Source organism: Phocoena phocoena, chromosome 14 (assembly GCF_963924675.1).
Source record: "Phocoena phocoena chromosome 14, mPhoPho1.1, whole genome shotgun sequence".
Lineage (NCBI taxonomy): Eukaryota > Metazoa > Chordata > Mammalia > Artiodactyla > Phocoenidae > Phocoena > Phocoena phocoena.
The window spans coordinates 77,066,110-77,091,057 of NC_089232.1; the positions used below are offsets into that span (position 1 = coordinate 77,066,110).

At 35.3% G+C, this 24,948-nt stretch overlaps 1 protein-coding gene across 1 annotated transcript in view; it reads left to right on the plus strand.

The window, feature by feature from the left end:
• The window catches only part of SMC6 (structural maintenance of chromosomes 6), a 64,611-nt gene that overhangs the window by 21,686 nt on the left and 17,977 nt on the right, over positions 1–24,948 (plus strand). The window contains exons 10-19 of the mRNA XM_065890859.1: positions 1,852–1,998; positions 2,257–2,345; positions 2,755–2,919; positions 3,332–3,510; positions 4,575–4,779; positions 8,285–8,399; positions 15,272–15,432; positions 18,821–18,956; positions 20,197–20,277; positions 21,387–21,557. Of these exons, the coding sequence (XP_065746931.1) occupies positions 1,852–1,998; positions 2,257–2,345; positions 2,755–2,919; positions 3,332–3,510; positions 4,575–4,779; positions 8,285–8,399; positions 15,272–15,432; positions 18,821–18,956; positions 20,197–20,277; positions 21,387–21,557 (1,449 nt within the window). The remainder of the gene's footprint in view (positions 1–1,851; positions 1,999–2,256; positions 2,346–2,754; positions 2,920–3,331; positions 3,511–4,574; positions 4,780–8,284; positions 8,400–15,271; positions 15,433–18,820; positions 18,957–20,196; positions 20,278–21,386; positions 21,558–24,948) is intronic.

The window sequence follows — 24,948 nt, forward strand, 5'->3', positions numbered from 1 at the left end:
AAGCCTGAAGTATGCACTATCTCGCTCTTTCTAGAAAAAATTTGCTGATCTCTGATCTGAATAGTTCTCATATTTTCCCCTTCTAATCTATTCCTGTTTTCAGTGCGACATTTTGGTCCCTAATTATTTTTGTCCCCAGAACATTACATTAACTTCTTACTGACATCATTTCCTTTAATTTTTCCCTTTACCTTGCCTTCCATGTGCTTCCAAAGTGATTGTATGTATAGATTTACATATAGTTTCGTTATAGATTTACATATCGTTTCGTATCTTGTTTCCCTGTTATCTAGAGGATTAAGTTGTTAGCTGATCATGGAATTCAAAGCCCTTCTACCCCTTCATCTCATCTCCCACCACTACCCTGTCAGTTCAAGCTCCAGAAATAATTTTAATTCCTAAAATGGTTTTAATGCCTTTCCACATGCTTTTCCAACTCCCTGTAACACCTTTCCCCAGCTTTTTTCCTGGTACATTTTGATTAATCTTCCAAGTTTCAGCTCAAATGCTTCTTTGAAGGTATTCCTAACTTTTTCTGACAGACCTATAAATTCTTCCTTGTGCTTTCACAATTACAAATATACATACCCTACTTAAGCATTATTGCGTCCAAACTGCATGATCTATTTGCATGTTTGTTTCTCTGCTAAATTGTGTCTGTCTCCCTTTAATTGTGTTACTTGAAGACAGTTGTTACTATATCTTTGTATCCCCAGAAGATAGCACGTTTATTGGAAAGCTAAATGTGGAATTAAAATATATTTTAGCATTTCAAATTATTAGAGAAATGCAAATCAAAACTACAATGAGGTATCACCTCACACCAGTCAGAATGGCCATCATCAAAAAGTCTACAAATAATAGATGCTGGAGAAGGTGTGGAGAAAAGGGAACCCTCCTGCACTGTTGGTGGGAGTGTAAATTGGTGCAGCCAGTATGGAGAACAGTATGGAGGTTCCTTAAAAAACTAAAAGTAGAGTTACCATACAACCCAGCAATCCCACTCCTAGGCATATATCCAAAGAAGATGAAAACTCTAATTAAAAAAGATACATGCACCTCAGTGTTCATAGCAGCACTGTTTATAATAGCCAAGACATGGAAGCAGCCTAAGTGTCCATCAACAGATGAATGGATAAAGAAGATGTGGTACACACACACACACACACACACACACACACACACACACACTGGAATATTACTCTGCTATAAAAAATAATGAGATAACTGCCATTTGCAGCAACATCGGTGGACCTAGAGATTATCATACTAAGTGAAGTAAGTCAGACAGGGAAAGACAAATATTACATGATATCACTTATATGTGGAATCTAAAAAATGATACAAATGAACTTATTAACAAAACAGAAACAGCCTCACAGACATAGAAGCCAAATTTATGGTTACCAAAGGGGCAAGGGGTGAAGGGTAAATTAGGAGTATGGGTTTAATGTATACACACCACTATATATAAAATAAACAACAAGGGCTTACTGTATAATACAGGGAACCTATATTCAATATCTTGTAATAACCTATAATGGAAAAGAATCTGAAAAAGAATAGATAGATAGATATGTACCTATCTATATATATCTATGTATATGTATAACTGAATCACTTTGCTATACACCTGAAACTAACATAATATTGTAAATCAACAATATTTCAATTAAAAAATACATATTTAACACTTTATATAATTATGTTTGTTTACCTAATTAATGTCTCGAGTTTAGTTAGAGCAAAATTAAGTTTATTTGAAATGTGAACCATATACAATTATTTTTTTATTTTTTCTGTTTATTGGAGAAAAATAAAATATCCTCCAACGATGTTATTTTCTTAAAGGTCAGACTTAATGAAGCAGAAAAAAAGTACAAGGATATTCAAGATAAACTAGAAAAGATTAGTCAAGAGACAAATGCACGAGCACCAGAATGTATGGCATTGAAAGCAGATCTTACTTCTAAGAAAAGGGCTTATAATGAAGCTGAGGTGAGAGAAATTTTCCAGTATTAAAAATTGCATATCAACTATAAATACTGTTCATTTATTTTTAAAAGTAGAGGTTTTTGTAATTGTGTTGCTTTCAGACTTTAGAAAATGTAATAATTTCATATGGCTATATATGTATGTTGTTTTAAAAATATATTTCTGCATATATTCAACCTCTGATTTGACAATTTGGCAAAAGTGGTCTTGAATGGGGTATTTGTGTTTTCATTTTACTAAAGTATTTCTAATTTTTTTTAGGTTTTATACAACCATTCCCTAAATGAGTATAGAGCATTAAAGAAAGATGATGAGCAGCTTTGCAAAAGAATTGAAGAACTGAGAAAAAGGTAAGATAGTTACTTTGCAATTTTCATAGTTATCTCATTTTGTAATAAAGTAATCCAGCTGAAATGGAATATTTTATTTTCTGTATTATTGCTAAAGGAATTTTATCACATTGCTTTATGTTTTGTTTTTTTTGTTTTTTGTTTTTTTTTGCGGTACGCGGGCCTCTCACTGTCGTGGCCTCTCCCATTGCGGAGCACAGGCTCCGGACTCGCAGGCTCAGTGGCCATGGCTCACGGGCCCAGCCACCCCACGGCATGTGGGATCTTCCTGGACTGGGGCACAAACCCATGTCCCCTGCATCGGCAGGCGGGCTCTCAACCACTGTACCACCAGGGAAGCCCTGCTTTATGTTTTTTAAATGTTAGGTTTTTCATTGAACATTTTCCACTTTGTATTATTTACCATTAGTGCTGATCAGTCTTTGGAACCTGAACGGTTGGAAAGGCAAAAAAAATTATCTTGCTTAAAAGAAAGAGTAAAGGTCTTACAGGATCAAGAAAGTTCAGTCAATCAAGAGATCGAACAATTTCAGCAAGCCGTAGAAAAGGACAAAGAAGAACATACCAGAATTAAGTAAGTGTCCACATTCTTATACTTTTTTCAGTTATTTGAAAATCATGTAGTTTTCCTCTTTATATGAAAAGAGAATACATGTTTTTTTTTTTGTTCTTCTTCTTCCTCATAATAAGGGATCTTTTAAAATCACTTTCCTAATAAGACTTCTTAAACCTGTAGAATTGGACAGTTTCTGGGATTTCTAGTCCTCATCACGATTGCATTTTTTTTTTTTTTTCCATGCTAAGTTTTGAGGTCTTCTGACTATTTTTTCCTGGGAACACAGTTGTTTGAAAAAATGAAAAAATCCGCTTTTAGTTTTTAGGGCAGCTGTGTCATTCACTGGTATGCAGGTATTAGGGGGAAAGACTGAGTATTTCTGTTTAACTGTATCACATATCTGTTTTGTTTTTCCACTTGTATTTTGTAGGAGAGAAGAGTTAGATGTGAAGAATACACTGAACTATAATCAGAGGCAACTGAAAGAATTGAAAGACAGTAAAACTGATCGACTGAAAAGATTTGGCCCTCATGTTCCAGCTCTTCTGGAAGCCATAGATGATGCTTACAGACGGGGGCATTTTACCTGTAAACCTGTAGGCCCTTTAGGTATTTGTCAACAATTAGTATATAATAAAAATTAGAAGTACATTTTTATTTTCTGGAAGGAGTCTATTGAATATAATTTTAAAACGCTGTTATCGAAGAACCATGTAGTTATATGTAGACTTTGTACATATTTTAAGAAATAATGATAAAATCACTTTAAACTTTGTAACTTTGCTTTTGTATATTTTAAGCATAAAAAAGCCAAAAGAAAGAGAACTTAGGAAAAGGAAAAGTAATTATAGAGTTGAATAATCTGCTTTTGATTTTTTTTTGAACGAATAAATCAATGAACTAATTTGCATGTAATTGATTAGTAGGAAAATTCAGTGATATCAAGATATAGTTAAAAGGCCAATCACCTGAGTTTTGTGTAAAACTTGATAAAATGACTTGTCTTTTTAAGTTTCTATTTAGGTTTGGACAACATTACTTCTAAGTCCTCTTTCAACTATAAGCCTGAGGTTATTTAGTTATCCTCATATATACATGAGAAAAAAAAATCAGTTGAGTTCTGAGGAGCTATCTCTAATTCTGTACATCATTAGGTGAAAGTGATGCTATAAATATACTTTTTTAGTAAAGTACTGTATAAGTACAGTATTATGTACTGTATTAAGTATTGTAGTAATGTCTCTTCATTTAAATGACATGTGCGTCTATACCAGGATCCATTTCAATAGATGAGGTATTTTTTTCCTTCTCTAAATCTAAAATTTCAGTATTAATCAGTTTTACAGAAAATAGTGAAGAGTCTATAACCCTTTTGGCTTGATTTTCAAAACACCATTCAGAGGCTGGAATAGTATTATATATATATATACACATAGGAAAAATACTGTTGATTTACATCAGAGCGAGACAGCTTTTCACAGGACTTGGTGGGTTTTCTCCCCATTGTATCCAGTGGGATGGGGTATTTCCCATTTGGTTAAAATGAGATCTATAATATCATTTAAATTGCTTCATATGAAAATATTTTAAAGTCATTTATGAACTATTATAAAGATAGTTACATTAACATTTTAAGTATTTATGGGCTTTTAATAATTTTCTCTCACTTTTAGGAGCTTGCATTCATCTTCGGGACACTGAGCTTGCTTTGGCCATTGAATCTTGCTTGAAAGGACTTCTGCAAGCCTATTGTTGCCATAATCATGCTGATGAAAGAGTGCTTCAGGCACTGATGAAAAGGTTTTACTCACCAGGGACCTCACGGCCACAGATAATAGTTTCTGAGTTTCGGACTGTGGAGTATGATGTAAGACACAGGTAAGGCATCAGTAATTAAATACTGTTTCTGGTTTCGCTTAGTTACGTGCAAGCTCAGAAAGAGTTAAAACATTTTTAATGCTAACCATATCTACACTCCTGATTTGTAAAATTCCATCAAGCCACGTCTTTAATTTGAATCTTAGGCATTGGAGATACATAGATAAATGAGAGATACTCCCTGCCTTTAAGGTCCTCACGTGAGATCTGTTTGGGGAGACATACTGGGAAGTAGATGTTGTGTGGCTTAGAAATTGTACTGAAGAGGGAAATGGTGCAGACCTGGCCACATTAAGAGGGAGGGTGTACGGAAGAACTTTGGCACTCATTACTCACAGTTCAACTTTAGGTGGTTTACAGATTCCATAAAGAGCTGTGATTGTTTTCTTTAATGACCCTAACAAACCTCAAGGGCACCACACCCAAACTGCCTTCTTTGTTAGCTGCTGGCTAGCTGATCACTTTACTTTTAAAGATATACGCGTATGTGTGTGTGTGTGTTCCTACATATATATAGTCCTCTCTCTATATCCCTATATATATATTCCTATGTATATATATTCCTATATATATATATTCCTATTAACAGATTGTTTTAAAATTTCTTTTCTCTCCCACTCCACTTTTTCTTATAAATCCAATTTTTGCTTTTTTCAATTGCCTTATATTTGGAAACATTAAAAATGCCCTTCATTTTAAGCGTGTTTTTTCTATATTTAATTTGATTGTGGTATTTTTCCTTTTACTTGGCTTTATAAATCACGTTTTTATTAAAGCTTTCTTCTGAGCTTAATTAGGATCATCAAATCATTTTGTCCTAATTCCTCTTACCAGTGAGGCTCACTGTGTTCGCCTAGAATTTGATGTGCGGTTTTTCCTTTGTCCCTCTCGTCCTCTTTAGGCTTTCTACATTATGTTGTTTAGTGAGCCTATTCCATACTTGTCCTTTCCTTGTCTCATTACTGACACATTATTGCTACTATTCCTTCCTACTTTTAGTTTTCCTCGACTGATGTTACAGCATCTCTCAGCGGGCAACTAATTGTGATATAAACTAAATATGAAGCGCATCCCAGGGAAGTAGAGCAAAAGGAAGGGGTGGTTGTGACTGGGTGCTTTAGAGCAAGCTGGTGGGAGCAGCGCTGTCTAGCAGTGGCATGTGCCTGCTCCAAAATACTTGCTCCTTCCTAGCATAGAAACCTGTGCTTTCAGTGGACTGGCCAGAGCCTATGCTTCACCACAATCCCCTTCCACGTCCCTTCCCTCTTAGACTCGGGCTCCTTATCCTCTCTCCCCTCACTCCCTGCATTGTTTCATTGGCACTGCGTGATGTTTCTAGAGCGCCCACCCCCTATTCTTTCCTATCTTTGTTTTTACTTCCACTTGAACTCTGTACTAAGGTTACTATCCTATTTCTCTGCCTCTTTTTAACAGGAAAAACTTCTCAGAAGAGTCGTCTGTGTCACTAACTTCTCTCTTCCCCTTCTTTCTTGAACCTACTCCAGTCAAGTTTTTATAGCTTCATCACATACCAGAGCAGCTCTTGTCCAGGTGCCAGTGAGCCTTGCTTCGCTTGGTCCTGTTGTCCTTCCTTCCTACTCGCTGACTTGACCTCCCAGCAGTATTTGATTCAGCTGATCGTTTAATTCTTCCTGAAACACTTTTTTTTACTTGGTCCCTAGGATGTCACTCTTCTTGTTTCCCCAAATCTCTAGGTATTCTTTTGTAATGTCTTCTGCTTATTTCTCCTCACTTGGGAACCTCCAGTATCAGTGTTCCAGACCTCTTCTCCACGTGCACCTACTCCCAGCACTTACTTCCTGGGTGAACTCATCCAGTTTCATGGCTTAAAATACAGTCTATACATTGATGATCACCACATTATGTTTCTAGCTGGGCTCTTTCCTCTGAACTCCAGAATATAATACATTCAATTTATATTTTCCACCTTGATGTCCAAAAGACATTTGAAACTTAACATATCTAAAAGCCAAACTCGTGAGATCCACCCTAAAAACTGCTCTTCCTATAGTCATCCCCATCTCCATTTTTCAGTTGCTCAAGCCAAAACCTCAGTCATCCTTGACTTCTTTCTGCCATCCCACATCCTACTAGCTGTACTTTATAAATGTATCCAGGATCTAAACACTTCTGCAGTGCCACCCTGGTTCATGCCATTATCATAGCTCAAGTGAGTTTTGCTTCTGGTTCCCTTCCATCCACACTCTCAATATCACAGCCAGAGTAAAGTCAGACCATGTCATTCCTCTGCTCAAATCGTGCTGTACGTTCTCATCCTCTTTAGGCCTAACTGCGACCTCTCGGACCCACATGACCTATCCTCTTGCCATCTCTCCTGTCCTTGTGTCCAGTAGCACTCCCAGTACTGCTCGTCCACCACAGCACACTGGCCTCCCGGCTTCTCCAACAGCCCTCTTAGGGCCTTTGCAAATGCTGCTCCCTGGGCACGAAATGCTCTTCTTCAGTATGCTAATGTTACTCCCATTTCCTCAGGTGTCTGCCTGTTGACACCTTAGTAAGGCTTTTCCTGACCCTTTCTGTGTTTAAAAGCACAGTATGCCATTTTTTCTTGATTTTTCTGTCTCCCTTCAGTAGAGTGTAAGCTCCATGGGGAGAAGGATGTAGTCTGTTTTGTTTACTGCTATCTCCTCATACTCTGAACAGCATCTTGCACATAGTAGGTGCTCAGTAAATACATGTTGAATTAATGAATGAATAAGTGGAAAACATATATACAAAGATATTTCTTTGTTTTGGAATTCTAGAACTAAGAAAGCAGTAAGAATGCCATTGCCTTTTCCCAATGTGTTTTAATTAAATGACTTTTATGTTTGTATGATAGAGTATAAGATTTAAGAAAATTGTAATGATTAAGTATAACAGGCAATAGGACATAATGATTGAGAATCTGGGTTCTAGAGCTGAGCTGCCTGGTTTAAATCCTAGCCTGACCTCTTACCTTTATGACGTTGGGGAACTTATTAAACTCTCTGCAGCTCATTTGGAAAAAAAAAAATAGAGCGAATAATATTATCTATCTCATATAGTTGTTTTGAGGATTCAATGAGCTAATACAGGTTTCCACAGGGATATCCCTCTGTGGGTATAAAAATCTGTGGATGCTCAAGCCCCATACTTGGTCTTCTGTAGCCACAGTCCGCATCTGCTGATTCTGACAACCACAGATACTGCAGTGCATACTGTATTCATTGAAAAAGAATCCACATATAAGTGGACCTATGCAGCTCGAACTCGTGTTGTTCACGGGTCAACTGTATTTATAATATGCTTAGAACAGTGCCTGGCACATAGTAATATATAAATGTTTGCTAATAAAATAAAATAGACCTATTACGGATGTTTTCAAACATTATCACATATTTTCCACGTCTTGTTACTATCCATCATCTCGTCACCCATTTTAAAAATATACATATGTAATTACTGTTTGGTAAGTTAATCCTTATATATTTTTGTCTCCTAGAGCTGCTTATCATCCAGAGTTCCCAACAGTTCTGACAGCTTTAGAAATAGATAATGCAGTTGTCACAAATAGCCTAATTGACATGAGGAGCATAGAGACAGTGCTGCTGATCAAAGTAAGGCCAGATGCTTGCTGCATTTTATATTATTCTAAATTTCCTAAACTGAGGTTGGTTATATAAATTCCTATTCTGCTTAAGTACTTGATATTTTATGAATTCTTTTTCTTAAAGAAACTTTGAGTTCTGTAAAATAAATCAATGTTTATTCTTCATCAGTATACATATTTCTATTGATATGTACTTGTTAGATTAGATCACCAATATTGTGTTTCATCTATTGGCATAAATTTGCTGAGAAGAGACAAGGGAATTCAAAACAAATCTGTAATTAATACAAACAGAGTCTCTTTTTCTCATTAATGGAACCTGAGAGGCAATGACATCAGTCATCCAAATGTGTATATGTGAATTGCAAGTTCATATTGTAATTATTTGTGGGCTTGGCCCTCTCATATTTTAGACAGATACTTGAAAGAAAATAATGAAGTCCTCTTGTAAAGGTCTGTTCCAAGGAAGGTTGATTAGGCTTCAGTTAAGCCTAATCCTCTTTTTACTTCCTCTAGGAAGTAATATACTAAATGTTTCCAGGCTTTCCCTACATAATTCAGTGTACTAATCTTTTATTGGAATTTGCTTTTCGCTCACATCTTTTCTAGGGTGTAAAAGACATTTAGAAAAAATAAGATTTCATTTTTCTATGAAAAATAAGATTTTTAAGGTAAATATTTTCATGTGAAAAAGGACTTAAAATCTTTAACTTTAGTGGATAGCAATATTAGAATTTAAAAATAAAACCTATCAGGAAGATTGGTTCAAGATGGCAGAGTAGAAGGACGTGCGCTCACTCCCTCTTGCAAGAGCACCGGAATCACAACTAACTGCTGAACAGTCATCGACAGGAAGACACTGGGATTCACCAGTATCTGGTATCTTCCAAAAAAGATACCCCACATCCAAGGACAAAGGAGAAGCCGCAATGAGATGGTAGGAGGGGCGCAATCACAATAAAATCAAATCCCATAACAGCTGGGTGGGTGACTCACAAACTGGAGAACACTTATACCACAGAAGTCCACCCGCTGGAGTGAAGGTTCTGAGCCCCATGTCAGGCTTCCTAACCTGGGGTTCTGGCGATGGGAGGAGGAATTCCTAGAGAATCAGACTTTGAAGGCTAGCAGGATTTGATTGCAGGACTTTGACAGGACTGGGAGAAACAGAGACTCCACTCTTAGAGGGCACACACAAAGTAGTGTGTGCATCAGGACCCAGGGGAAGGAGCAGTGACCCCATAGGAGACTGAACCAGACCTACCTGCTAGTGTGGGAGGGTCTCCTGCAGAGGTGGGGGGTGGCTGTGGCTCACGGTGGGGACAAGGACACTGGCAGCAGAAGTTCTGGGAAGTACTCCTTGGCATGAGCCCTCCCAGAGTCAGCCATTAGCCCCACCAAAGAACCAGGAAGACTCCAGTGCTGGGTCACCACAGGGCAAACAACCAACAGGGGGGGAACCCAGCCCCACCCATCAGCAGAAAACAGGATTAAAGTTTTACTGAGCTCTGCCTACCAGAGCAACACCCAGTTCTACCCACCACCAGTCCCTCCCATCAGGAAACCTGCACAAGCCTCTTAGATAGCCTCATCCACCAGAGGGCAGACAGCAGAAGCAAGAAGAACTACAGTTCTGCAGCCTGTGGAAGGAAAACCACATTCACAGAAAGACAAAATGAAAAGGCAGAGGACTTTGTACCAGATGAAGGAAAAAGATAAAACCCCAGAAAAATAACTAAATGAAGTGCGGATAGGCAACCTTCCAGAAAAAGAATTCAGAATAATGATAGTGAAGATGATCCAGGACCTTGGAAAAAGAATGGAGGCAAAGATTGAGAAGATGCAAGAAATGTTTAACAAAGACCTAGAAGAATTAAAGAACAAACAAACAGTGATGAACAATACAATAACTGAAGTGAAAAATACACTAGAAGGAATCAATAGCAAAATAACTGAGGCAGAAGAACGGTTGAGTGACCTGGAAGACAGAATGGTGGAATTCACTGCTGTGGAACAGAATAAAGAAAAAAGAATGAAAAGAAATGAAGACAGCCTAAGAGACCCCTGGGACACCATTAAATGTAACAACATTCGCATTACAGGGGTCCCAGGGGAGAAGAGAGAGAGAAAGGACCAGAGAAAATATTTGAAGTGATTATAGTCAAAAACTTCCCTAACATGGGAAAGGAAATAGTCACCCAAGTCCAGGAAACACAGAGAGTCCCAGGCAGGATAAACCCAAGGAGGAACATGCCGAGACACATAGTAATCAAACTGACAAAAATTAAAGAAAAATAAAAGTTATTGACAGCAACAAGGGAAAACAACAAATATCATAATAGAGAACACCCATAAGATAAACAGCTGATTTCTCAGCAGAAGCTCTACAAGCCACAAGGGAGTAGCATGATATATTTAAAGAGATGAAAGGGGGAAACATACGATCAATATTACTCTACCCAGCAAGTATCTCATTCAGAGTTGATGGAGAAATCAAAAGTTTTACACACAAGCAAAAGCTAAGAGAATTCAGCACCAACAAACCAGCTCTACAACAAATGCTAAAGGAACTTCTCTAAGTGAGATACACAAGAGAAGAAAAGGACCTACAAAAACAAACCCATAACGATTAAGAAAATGGTAATAGGAGCATACATATCGATCATTACCTTAAATGTGAATGGATTAAATGCTCCAACCAAAAGACACAGGCTCGCTGAATGGATTCCAAAACAAGACCCATATATATGCTGTCTACAACAGACCCACTTCAGACCTAGGGACACATACAGACTGAAAGTGAGGGGATGGAAAAAGATATTCCATGCAAATACAAATCAAAATAAAGCTGGAGTAGCAGTACTCATATCAGATAAAGTAGACTTTAAAGTAAAGAATGTTACAAGAGACAAGGGAGGACACTACATAATGATAAAGGGATCAATCCAAAAAGAAGATATAACAATTATAAATATATATACACCCAACATAGGAGCACCTCAATACATAAGGCAACTGCTAACAGCTATAAAAGAGGAAGTCGAAAGTAACACAATAATAGTGAGGGACTTTAACACCTCACTTACAACAATGGACAGATCATCCAAACAGAAAATTAATAAGGAAATACAAGCTTTAAATGACACAATAGACCAGATAGATTTAATTGATATTTATAGGACATTCCATCCAAAAACAGCAGATTACACTTTCTTCTCAAGTGTGCATGGAACATTCTCCAGGATAGATCACATATTGTGTCACAAATCAAGACTTAGTAAATTTAAGAAGATTGAAATCATATCAAGCATCTTTTCTGACCACAATGCTATTAGATTAGAACTCAGTTACAGGGAAAAAAATGTAAAAAACACAAATACATGGAGGTTATTTTATACGTTACTAAATAACCAAGACAGAGCACTAAAGAAATCAAAGAGGAAATTTAAAAATACCTAGAGACAAATGACAATGAAAACATGACAATCCAAAACCTATGGGATGCAGCAAAAGCAGTTCTAAGAGGGAAGTTTATAGCTCTACAAGCCTACCTGAAGAAACAAGAAAAATCTCAAATAAACAATCTAACCTTACACCTAAAGGAACTAGAGAAAGAAGAACAAACAAAACCCAAAGTTAGTAGAAGGAAAGAAATCATAAAGATCAGAGCAGAAATAAATGAAATAGAAACAAAGAAAACAATAGCAAAGATCAATAAAACTAAAAGCTGGTTCTTTGAGAAGATACACAAAATTGATAAACCATTAGCCAGACTCATCAAGAAAAAGAGGGAGAGGACTCCAATCAATAAAATTAGAAATGAAAAAGGAGAAGTTACAACAGACACCACAGAAATACAAAGCATCCTAAGAGACTACTACAAGCAACTCTGTGCCAATAAAATGGACAACCTGGAAGAAATGGACGAATTCTTAGAAAGGTATAACCTTCCAAGACTGAACCAGGAAGAAATAGAAAATATGAACAGACCAATCACAAGTAATGAACTTGAAACTGTGATTAAAAATCTTCCAACAAACAAAAGTCCAGGACCAGATGACTTCACAGGTGAATTCTATCAAACATTTAGGGAAGAGCTAACACCCATCCTTCTCAAATTCTTCCCAAAAATTGCAGAGGAAGGAACACTCCCAAACCCATTCTATGAGGCCACCATCACCCTGATACCAAAACCAGACAAAGATACTACAAGAAAAGAAAATTACAGACCAATATCACTGATGAATATAGATGCAAAAATCCTCAACAAAATACTAGCAAACAGAATCCAGCAACACGTTAAAAGGATCATACACCATGATCAAGTGGGATTTATCCCAGGATGCAAGGCTTCTTTGATATACTCAAATTAATCAATGTGATACAACACATTAACAAATTGAAGAATAAAAACCATATGATCATCTCAATAGATGCAGAAAAAGCTTTTGACAAAATTCAACACCCATTTATGATAAAAACTCTCCAGGAAGTGGGCATAGAGGGAACCCACCTCAACATAATAAAGGCCATATACGACAGACTCACAGCAAACATCATTCTCAGTGGTGAAAAACTGAAAGCATTTCCTCTAAGATCAGGAACAAGACAAGGATGTCCATCTCACCACTATATTCAACATAGTTTTGGAAGTCCTAGCCACAGCAATCAGAGAAGAAAAGGAAATAAAAGTAATACACAGTGGAAAAGAAGAAGTAAAACTGTGTACTCTTTGCAGATGATATGATACTATACATAGAAAATCCTAAAAATGCCACCAGAAAACTACTAGAGCTAATCAATGGATTTGGTAAATTGCAGGATACAAAATTAATGCACAGAAATCTTGCATTCCTATACACTAACAATGGAAGATCAGAAAGAGAAATTAAGGGAACAATCCCATTCACCACTGCAACAAAAACAATCAAATACCTAGGAATAAACCTACTTAAGAAGGTAAAAGACCTGTACTCAGTAAACTATAAGACACTTATGAAAGAAATCAAAGCTGAAACAAGCAGATGGAGAGATATACCATGTTCTTGGATTGGAAGAATCAATATTGTGAAAATGACTATACTATCCAAAGCAATCTACAGATTCAGTGTAATCCCTATCAAATTAACAGTGGCATTTTTTACAGAACTAGAACAAAAAATCTTAAAATTTGTATGGAGACACAAAAGACCCCGAATAGCCAAAGCAATCTCGAGGAAAAGAAATGGAGCTGGAAGAATCAGACTCCCTTACTTCAGACTATACTACAAAGCTATAGTCATCAAGACAATATGATACTGGTACAAAAACAGAAATATAGATCAATGGAACAGGAAAGAAAGCCCAGAGATAAACCCATGCACCTATGGTCAACTAATCTATGGCAAAGGAGGCAAGGATATACAATGGAGAAAAGACGGTCTCTTCAATAAGTGGTGTTGGGAAAACTGGACAGCGACGTGTAAAAGAATGAAATTAGAACACTCCCTAACACTATACACAAAAATAAACTCAAAATGGTTTAGAGACCTAAATGTAAGACCAGACACTCTAAAACTCTTAGAGGAAAACATAGGACGAACACTCTTTGACATAAATCACAGCAAGATATTTTTTTATCCACCTCCTAGAGTAATAAAAATAAACAAATGAGACCTAATGAAACTTAAAAGCTTTTGCACAGCAAAGGAAACTACAAACAAGACAAAAAGACAACCCTCAGAATGGGAGATAATATTTGCAAATGAATCAACGAACAAAGAGTTAATCTCCAAAATACATAAACAGCTCATGCAGCTCAATATTAAAAAAAAAAAAATCCAAAAGTGGGCAGAAGACCTAAATAGACATTTCTCCAAAGAAGACACAGATGGCCAAGACGCACATGAAAGGCTGCTCAACATCACTAAATATTAGAGAAATGCAAATCAAAACTACAATGAGGTATCACCTCACACCAGTTAGAATAGGCATCATCAGAAGATCTACAAACAACAGATGCTGGAGAAGGTGTGGAGAAAAGGGAACCCTCTTGCACTCTTGGTGGGAATGTAAATTGATACAGCCACTATGGAGAACAGTATGGAGGTTCCTTGAAAAACTAAAAATAGAATTACTGTATTACCCAGCAATCCCAGTACTGGGCATATACCCAGAGAAAACCATAATTCAAAAAGGCACATGCCCTCCATTGTTCATTGCAGCACTATTTACACTAGCCAGGTTATGGAAGCAACCTAAATGCCCATTGACAGGCGAATGGATGAAGAAGATGTGGTACATATATACAATGGAATATTACTCAGGCATAAAAAGGAACGAAATTGGGTCATTTGTAGAGACGTGGATGGACCTAGAGACTGTCATACAGAGTGAAGTAAGTCAGAAAGAGAAAAACAAATATCGTATATTAATGCATATATGTGGAACCTAGAAAAATGGTACAGATGAACTGGTTTGCAGGGCAGAAATAAGAGACACAGATGTAGAGAACGAAGGTATGGACACCAAGCGGGGAGAGTGCGGGGGGGGGTGTGTGTGTGTGATGAAGTGGGAGATTGGGATTGACATATAGACACTGATATGTATAAAATGTATGACTAATAAGAACCTACTGTATAAAAAATAAATAAAATTCAAAAAAATCTATCAGTTTGTCATAAAACATCATTTTCTTATGTTTTTAAGGCTCTTAATAGTTTAATTCTTTGAATCTTGAAAGTTGTTTTTTAAATTATTTTTCTCATGGAATTATTTCATTTGAATGTTTAAATAAAAATACTTGAATCTTAAAGTGATAATAGGTAATATTTTGAAATTACATACAACAGAAATGCTTTGGCATATTTTTAAAATGTATTTTCCCCTCTATTTTTTTAGAATAATTCTGTAGCTCGTGCAGTAATGCAGTCCCAAAAGCCACCCAAGAATTGTAGAGAAGCTTTTACTGCTGATGGTGATCAAGTTTTTGCAGGGCGTTATTATTCATCTGAATATACAAGACCTAAGTTTCTCAGCAGAGATGTGGATTCTGAAATAAGGTTAGTGTCCAGTGTAGCTTTACTGTATTATTCCCACTAGTTCTTTGGGGTTCATTTCTTTTCATATTACTCTATTAGTAGTTATGTCAGTGAAGAATTGTGAGTAATCTGTTTGGTCTTAAAAGATCATTTAGCTGGATGTAGAATTCTAGATTGATGGTTATTTTCCATCATGACTTTGATGATAGTATTCTGGGTTTGATGAGCTGGTCTGCACATTGATTATTACCTGTCTGCAAGGAGGTAAGGAGCTTAACTCAGAATGTAAATCAGCTACATCACTATGCCATTGTTTAGTTTTGCTGATTTTTCTCAGCGAGAGTACAAGTGTGCTGGGTATACATTCTGGCTCAAGGTCCTTGCTGTGTCTCTGCCTGGTACTTTGAGTCACACTGTTCTAGAAGAAAAATCAGTCCGCACCGTTAGATCAAATGCTTAGGGAGATAGAGCTGCTAGAGGAGATGCAGTGAAAAGCCAAACAAAAAACTAAAGGTACTTAATAAGATTCAAACGTGTGCAAAAAGAATTTTTGGTATGAAAAAAGCATGATTTTCCCAACTGAACTGTCAGTTGGTGAATTGATAAGGTGGAGCTGAATTAGTGACCTAGAAGACCTCAAGCAGAAGAACATAGAACTCAGGTAAAAGCACTATCTAAGAAAACTGAGTAAAGGTGAAAGTATTCTAAATGGCTTTTATATATAGGGGGAAATGAGGGTTTTTTTAAAATAGATATCTGATTTTCAAATTATATTAGTTATTTTTGTATGATTATGAGAGCAGCATAAAGCAAAATAACCATAGTGGATATTGGGAAGTTTAGTAAAATTTCTTTTTTAGCAACAGAAAACTGTTGAATGACCTGCAACTTGTTATTACAGCACTCAACACACATTTTAAATTGACACTGAATCTTTGTGATAGGATAGATGAAAATTCATCAATGTCTGAATGTACCTGTGTAGAAGTGGCCTGTAAAGTGATAAATTTTTGTCCGCTGTGCCATGACATTTAAATCAGGCCCTTCTAATTCTTAACTGGGTAAGACTAAATTATATAGTACTCCAGCAAACATGAATGCAAATGTATAAACAGTATCATGGTACTGTTACTGTGTGTGATTCGTACTTTTTCTTTCAACAAAAAATGCCTTGTGCATTTGTGTTCCACATCTTTAAATAAAGTATGACATTCTTGGAAAAGGTAGTAAGTGTATCAGCAGCAAATCAGTGTCCCTGATTCTAGCATTTTAGTAGTAATGGTTTAAGACTTACTTATGAAGTTAATAATTGGCTTCATTTTTAGCTAAAATATTTGCATCAATGTGTAGTGGACAGAGCTTTTGTTTTAAAAGCCAGGTGAACATTGGTTTTTTAAAAATCGTTTCTCACCTTGATAAACTTTACTGATTGAAAATGTACTAAGTTATCATGATACTTAAATGATATTTGTGTCATCTGTTTTGACCTGAACCAGTATGATAGTTATCTGATATTTGGAAATTTAAAATAATTCACTGGTGTTTTTTAAATACAGAAAATATAAATTGGAAAACAAAAGTAGCTTATAATTCTATCTCTCCACAGTCCCTGTTGACATTTTAAAAATGATTAAAAGTAATATAGGCATATGGTGAGAAAATTCAAACAGTACAGAAATGAATGCAATGAAAAGTGAAGTCCTTTGCCCCCACTTAGGTATAATGTTTTCAAGGTTCATCCATTTGTGCTGTGTATAAGTACGCATATGGTTTCTGTGTCTTGCTTTTTGTCTCAATATTGTATCTTGGAGATTGTTCCATATCAGGACACTTAGAGCTGCCCCTTGGTATGGCTGTTCCATAATCTACCTGACCAGTTCCTGTTGATGGACATACGTGTTATCTGCAGTTTTCTCCTACTATAGCAGTGCTGCAGTGAGAATGCACATGTGTATCTTGACATACTTCTGAAAGTATGTGCATAGATTAAATTCTAAATGGTGAAAATGCTGAGTCAAAGAATATGTGAATTTTAAAATTTTTAAATTCATTGTTTTATTAACATACAATTTATGACGTGATTTTAAATATTTAATAACATTAAACAATTACTAATATTTTTAACACTTAATAATATTAAGTGAGCCTTAATATTTATTAAAATAAATATTTAAATTTTATTTTATTATTTTATAAGTTGATCATTTAATAGCAATTGCCAAATGACTACAGAGCAATTGATTCCCTAATCCCCTCCCACACTATGAGTATATGAAGTACACTTTTCTATACCCTCATCAACTCAGCACTGGCAGGTTCCTGTTGATGAAAGATGGCTCTGAAATAGTTTTTGCATCTGGCTCCATTTTTACCAGAAATACCACACTTATTCTCCTCTTTTTCTCATTTGTTTATCATTCATTCAGCTAACATCATTGATTTTTGTTTTTAATTTTGAGAATTCCACAAGGTAGCACGGTTCTAATAGTTCATCAAATTTAAGATGCTCTGTTATTTTATATACCAGTAAAAAAGAAAAGTATTGATAGTTGAACCATGGACTGGAAGATGATTTCAGAATTCAGAGATGTTAAAATGTGGAGAAGTGTGCATCTTAGTGAAATCTGGCATACACTCTTTATCAGAGAAGAGTGGTTCTCTTCCACCAGGCACAGAGTTTTAGAAGACAGAGTCAGTGAGACAGGAAAAGATCACTTCTGAAAGACAGTTGCCTCTGCTGGCATAGAGACCCCTTATGGCTTTGGCATCTGCCGACCTTTCCCTCCACCTCTTTTCATTGTCCTCCTCTCCTTCCCTTTCACTCCCCACACATTCATAGCATTTATTCACTGCAGAAAATGTTGAGCTGACCTTCAGTTTTACTGACCTTCAGTCTTATTTGTTTTTCACCTCTTTGTGCCTTCGTGTATTTCTTTCCATCTTCTCCTCTAGGTGGTCCATCTGGTGAAGACTTCAGAGAACACAAGTCAGTTGTCACTTCTCCCAGAATTACTCTTAGGTTCCCGTCGTATTGTGGACATATAGTGCAGTGTCCTGTTCACATTTCAATGTTATGGTTTATTTCCTGATGTTTTCCCTTTTCGTTTGATTCCTTTATGCCTTAATTTTTTTTCTACCTCTGCCTGTCACTGTGTACAATGCCTACCACAGATAAATCATAAATACTTACTAATGAAGTAAGTAAAATTTAATTCCAGTTTAGAAGATGTTTTTTGAAATCTCTGTATTTTCATGTTTTGAATTACTTGGTAGGAATAGAGAACTGGTTTAACTGCATAGGTTTTGCAAAAAAGCTATTAAAAATAGGGCTTTCTTTGTAAAGATATAAATATTTGTAATATTCAGAAGTAAATTTAAAGTATTTTTTTACCCTCTCTTCTCTATTAAGTGACTTGGAGAATGAGGTTGAAAATAAGAAAGCCCAGATATCAAATCTTCAGCAACATTTGTCTGCCCTTGAAAAGGATATTAAACACAATGAAGAACTTCTTAGAAGGTGCCAACTGCATTATAAAGAGTTAAAGGTAAAAAAACATCATTTGTTTTCTCAACTTAATCATTTCCAAGTTATTTTTAAGGTCTTAACATTCATTTAGTTAGACGAATAGTTCTCAACTATTTTGGCCTCAAGCCCCTTTACAATCTTAAAAGAGCTTTTGCTTGTTTGGGTTTTATCTATCAGTATTCATGTTATTAAAAATTAAAGCAAAATTTAAGAATGTTTATTAATTCATTTAAAAATAATAAGTACATTATGTGTTAACATAAATAACATTTTTATGAAAAATAACTATTTTCCAAAACCAAAAAGATTTAGTGAAAAGATTGATGTTTTTTATATTTTTTTAAATCTCTAACATCTGGCTTAATAAAATTCACCTGAACTGTCATATCAGCTTCTGTAATCAGTCTGTTGCAATATTACACATCATAGTTATAAACCTCCTGTACACCTGTAAGAAATCCATAGTAAAATTGGTCTTAAAAAAAAAAGTAATGCCGGCCTTCCCTGGTGGCGCAGGGGTTAAGAAAATCTGCCTGCCAATGCAGGGGACACGGGTTTGAGCCCTGGTCCGGGAAGATCCCACGTGCCAGAGAGCAGCTAAGCCTGTGCGCCACAACTACTGAGCCTGCGCTCTAGAGCCCGCGAACCCCAGCTACTGACCCCGCGTGCCACAACTACTGAAGCCCGCGCGCCTAGAGCCCGTGCTCTGCAACAGGAGAAGCCACCACAATGAGAAGCCTGAGCGCAGCAACAAAGACCCAACACAGCCAAAAATAAATAAAATAAAATAAATTTAAAAAGAAAAAAAGGCTTTTAAATAAATAAATAATGCCTTAGTGTTTTTATGAAAATAGTGTTGACTTCATGGACCCTCTGAAAGAGTCTCAGAGACACCCAGGAGATAGTGGGATTGGACTTTAAGAACCACTGGAGTAATCTTTCCATAACTTGAGACTGGATGTTTCAGGAAAGTACTTTCTCTGTGGACTCAACACTGTCATCATTTTAAATGCTAAGGTGGAGTACTTATATCTGCTTTGCATGAGAGTGGATTAGCAATAATGGTGATCAAGGCAGACTTTATACATACTTTTCTTTGGTTCATTTAATACTAATGTGTCTCTTTCATTAACTATGGAATCCTTCTGTAACATAAAGCAGAGTAGAACTTTGTTGATTAATACATCCTTGCCCAGGGTTTTTGTTTTTATTTTTCATTTATTTCTATTTACTAAAATCTAAATACTGTTTTTCAAAAGATGAAAATAAGAAGAAGTATTTCTGAAATTCGGGAACTTGAGAATATAGAAGAACACCAGTCTGTAGATATTGCAACCTTGGTAAGATTCTTTTCCTCAATTTAAATGTAATGTTAAAGGAGAAATCTGTCGTTTAAGTTAAGAGTATCTACTCTCAGCTTTATAAAAAACTCCTTTTTTGAGGCTACTTTTTATGATGGCTATATCCATTTACAAATAAGGTAGAAACTACCTGGTGTGTGGCCTTCATGTTCCTTAATATTTTGTATATGTAACTTGCATGCATTGTAATTGGTTTTGTCTTCTTCTGTTGATACATGAAATAAAACTTTATCAGAGTTTATTATGTAAATAGTGCCCTTTCAAACCAAACTACCTAGCATTTTTTTTCAGAATTAATCAGTATCAATATTAGTGATATCTTTTAGTCAGTTGAAGTTGGTCTCTTTGCATTATTTTCTTTTTTCCAAGTTAATGGTTTCAATTCACCACATATTTGTTACTCTATTTTAATTTCTCTTAGACATCTTTTTATGACATTCAGCTTAGCTCTCTGGGTTACCATAAGTAGTGAATTAGATAGATTGCAGAGCCTTGTTAAAATGAATCAGTTTTTACCAATTGTCTGCTCTCTACCAGGCATCATGTTAAATGCTGAGGGAGACAACAGTGAACAAAACAGATCAAGTCCCTGCACCGATGGAGCTTTACTCTAATAAGAATTTGTCTTCATTTTTTATTAGTAATCTGGTTTTCCACTTAGTGTTTTTCTGCTTTCATTACTTTTATTGATAGACTAAATTTCTTAAAGGTATGGACTGTGTCTTGTTTATTTTTGTTTACTCAGCATCTAACATATTGTCTGGCATAAGATATATATTTATATACATTATATTTTGAAAGAAAAAGTGAGTAGATAGAATAAAAGTTACCCCTTTTGATTATGACCTCAAGCACAATGTAGTTTGTCTTCTAAATGTAATCCTTTTCTATTTTTGAACCTATTTCTTCTACCTCCCAATTTACCATTAAGAGTATGAAAATATCATAATTTGTTCTTTGTATTTGTCTTTAATCTGATTTACTTGTAGCCTGTAGTTTCTTCTCTTCTAGAATTGTTTGTACTGTTTTTCTATTTGATTACTTAAAAGTGTTTTAATTAATTCTATATGCTCTGTAAATGTTGCCAGGAAGACGAAGCTCAAGAAAATAAAATCAAAATGAAAATGGTTGAGAAAAACATGGAACAACAAAAAGAGAATATGGAACATTTTAAAAGTCTGAAAATAGAAGCAGAAAACAAGTATGATGCAATTAAACAGAAAATTAATCAGCTATCAGAGCTAGCAGATCCACTTAAGGTATGTATTATTGTTACTCTACTATATATATTTTTTATGTTTCAGTTTTATATACATGGTATACCAGCTAGATATTACCTCAACAGAATTTATGGCTAAATGTAAATGTAGCTGTATAAAACCGGGCTGTAAACCAGCTTTTCGTCATTAGATCAATTAGAATTAAACACTCTGCTCACGCCTTTAAGGAGAATAAATTGCCAAATTTCTGACCCCCCAGAAGATTACAGCTTTTGTTACCTTTTTATTTTGTGAGATTTTTTCTTCTTTCAGAACTAGAGGCAGGACGTCTTATCTGTCCATACTGTTTCTGTGCTTATCTGTTCTTTTGTCCCACTTTTCCTCAATAGCTGAAGAATTAGTTGATACAAAAGCCAGCTTGAAATAAAATGCTACCCAATTCCCATTTATTAACATATCTGCATTATATTCCAGCTAGAATTCAATCGGCTTTTTTTTTTTTTTAAAGCACATACTTTTTGGAACTAAATTAGGGAAATAAAGTTATTTAACAATTAAATTCTGTAAATTTCACCACGTTTAATAGCTTTGTTGTCAAGTAGCTTATTATCATTCTCATTTTTATGAATAACTCAATTATTCTCGAAACCTCAAATTTTATTTATAAGACATTGAGAAGAATTAATAGTATGTTTTAAGAGGAGAAAGGTTTATTGACGATATAACCCCCTTTTTTTGCAGGAAAATTACCCCTTTGAATCAAAATGTATTTAGATATTTTAAAAATTTTAAAGAATTTGCATGCATATGAACTTTACTGTAATTGTCTCCATTGTCAATTTTAGAAAACATAATTTATTAAAGGAAGTCAGAGGAGGAGCCGAGCAGAAACAACTTTCCTCTGTTTGCGGTGGCCTCTCTATAGCTGCTTTCCATAGAGCTGTGATTCCTGCCTGCTATTGTAATGCAAGGTGGTTTACTTTTTTTCTATTTGAGATAAGAATAAAAAATGGGGAAATAGACTGATAAATTACTGATTAAAAAGAATATAAAATTTTAATAGTAAAGTTTGAGGAAGGAAAAAAGTACTAAGGATACTATTGAAAAAGACAAATAGTAGTTACTACAGGAAATTAGAATTAAAAACACAAAAAGTCCAAGATGAAAAAGAAGACAAAATTAGTTTTTAAAACAAAATAGAATAAGAAGAGATAAAATAAGTATGAAAATTGTCAGGAATAGGAGAGAGAGAATTCAAAACTCAGAAATTAAAAAAAAAAAAAAAAAAAAAAACTCAGAAATTAGAGCAGTGAAGTTAAAACAAAGATGAGATAAAAGAAAATTTTAAATGGGTGAAGGATTGAGCAGGGAAACTTAAAATCAAAGTGATAAAGTATGCTAAAACAATATAGGAAAAGAAATAATTAGCACCCGAATTGTCCCAGATAGCTTAAAATTAAAAACAAAAAATGAAGGATAAGCTGTGTTCTGTTCTTTTAGGGACGTGTAGGCTAACGCAACTCCTGGAATTGGGAGTGTGTAGATAAGTTCAAGAGCGGAAAATATGGGCAGAAGGCAGTAAGAATTCTTGTTCTTAAGTTCTCTGCCTTGGTTGCAAATAAGTGAAAGCTAGACGAGTCCTTCAGTAAACCTGCATGCAGTCAGCCAGTAGCCAAGAGGGTTTTCCTTTGCAATATCACATCCCAATAGCCATCCCAATAGGTAACAACAGGACCAAGAATATTTGGCTAACAAAAGAATTTAATTCCTCAGAAACTGTCTTTGTGATATATTAGCAGCTTCTAAATATAATGTGTTTGCTATCAGGATGTTTGTTCATTTTGTGTCAGAGGAGTGGTGAGGAGTGGAATACTCTGTTCAAATATGTAGTCATTGAAATCATCGCATAAGATTTCAGTATTTTTCTCCCTTTGAACAGTTTATTTTGATTTACACTTAATGCTTTAGTCACAAATTAAATTTTTTGTACAGGGAGCATGACCTACATCAAAAATGATGGTCTGCATTTTGGAGTAGGAGGGCCTCTCAGTTTCTGATAGAGATAATAAATGTTTATTTGGATTGAGGCTGACCATGCTTTTGAAAATTCCAAGATCTAATGATCTATAGCTTTTTAAAACCTCATAATTGATGTAGAGTTATATGAAGCAAGTGGCTATAATACATACTGTAGCAATTTATCCAGTGTTGTCAGGTAACTAAAATTGGTTATTTAGGCATCAAAGAGAATAAAATTTTTCAATGATTCTGTCCCTTCTAGCATCTCAGCCTATCTTTTTAAAGGCTGAACTTTTTAGGGCTACATCAGGATTAATTTTAGATCTAATCCAACCTAGTCCTCACCCCAAAACCAGGATGAGTGTCACTAACTGGTTTTTACTATCTCTAAGTCTCTGTTTCACCGTCGACAACATGAAATTAAAAGAAATACTCTCTTGGTTCCTTTTTAGTTTTAAATTTGATGGTACCTATGATATAAATTTATTAAATATATAAGGACAACTCAAAAGCCATGATAAACGTGGAGAAAAGAACATTAAATTCTTTTCATCCTATTTTATGTCAAGTCTTTCCCTTTCTAAAGTTGCTAGGAGAAAAGATTAAGCAGCACAAATCTGCCCTGATATAATTGACCCCTTTGGCTCTAGAAAGCTGATTTGGTTCCCTGAAGCAAATGTGGACATATTTTGAAAGTTTCTACCAAAAATGATTAGAAAATTTAGTGTTTAACCATTCTGTTTCATAAGGTATTGCAATTTCTAACTGTAGTATCTCCTACTATATACATTGCACCATTTTCTTTTATTCTCCTCAAAGTAAAGGAACAGAGTATCTCCATACTCCATATAACAAAGTGTTTATTTTTAATAGAACTCTGCTATAAAAGCTGTATATTATTAAGTGTCTACCTTGAGTGATAGTTATTTTTAGCAGTACAAACAAGATGCAGTAAATTGTATTCTTAGGTCAGCAAATAGCCTAAATCTATTCTTTTATATGAGGTAAATACTTGCAATTTTTAGATACTTCACATGTTCTTTTTCTTTTCGGGATATCTCCAAATATTCTGTCTCCCTTGATGCTGTTGTTTTGGTTTGTGTTCGTTTCTTTTTCCTTATAACTGTGATTCTTGAGGGTGAACATGATCATCATAGCATGTATGTCCAGTACTAGGCTCAAAACACAGACCGACTGAAATTTAATTTGATGGTTATTAAATCAAGAGCAATTTTAAAAATTGAGATTCAGGGATTCTCAACCTACTAAAACAGAATCTCCAAAGGTGGAGTTTGGAAATCTGTATATTTTTTAAAACATCCAAATTGATGATAAAGAAGTCAATCTGTATATCAGTATTTGAGAAAGCTGCTGCAATTGGTGGCTATGTGTGTGTGTATATATATATATA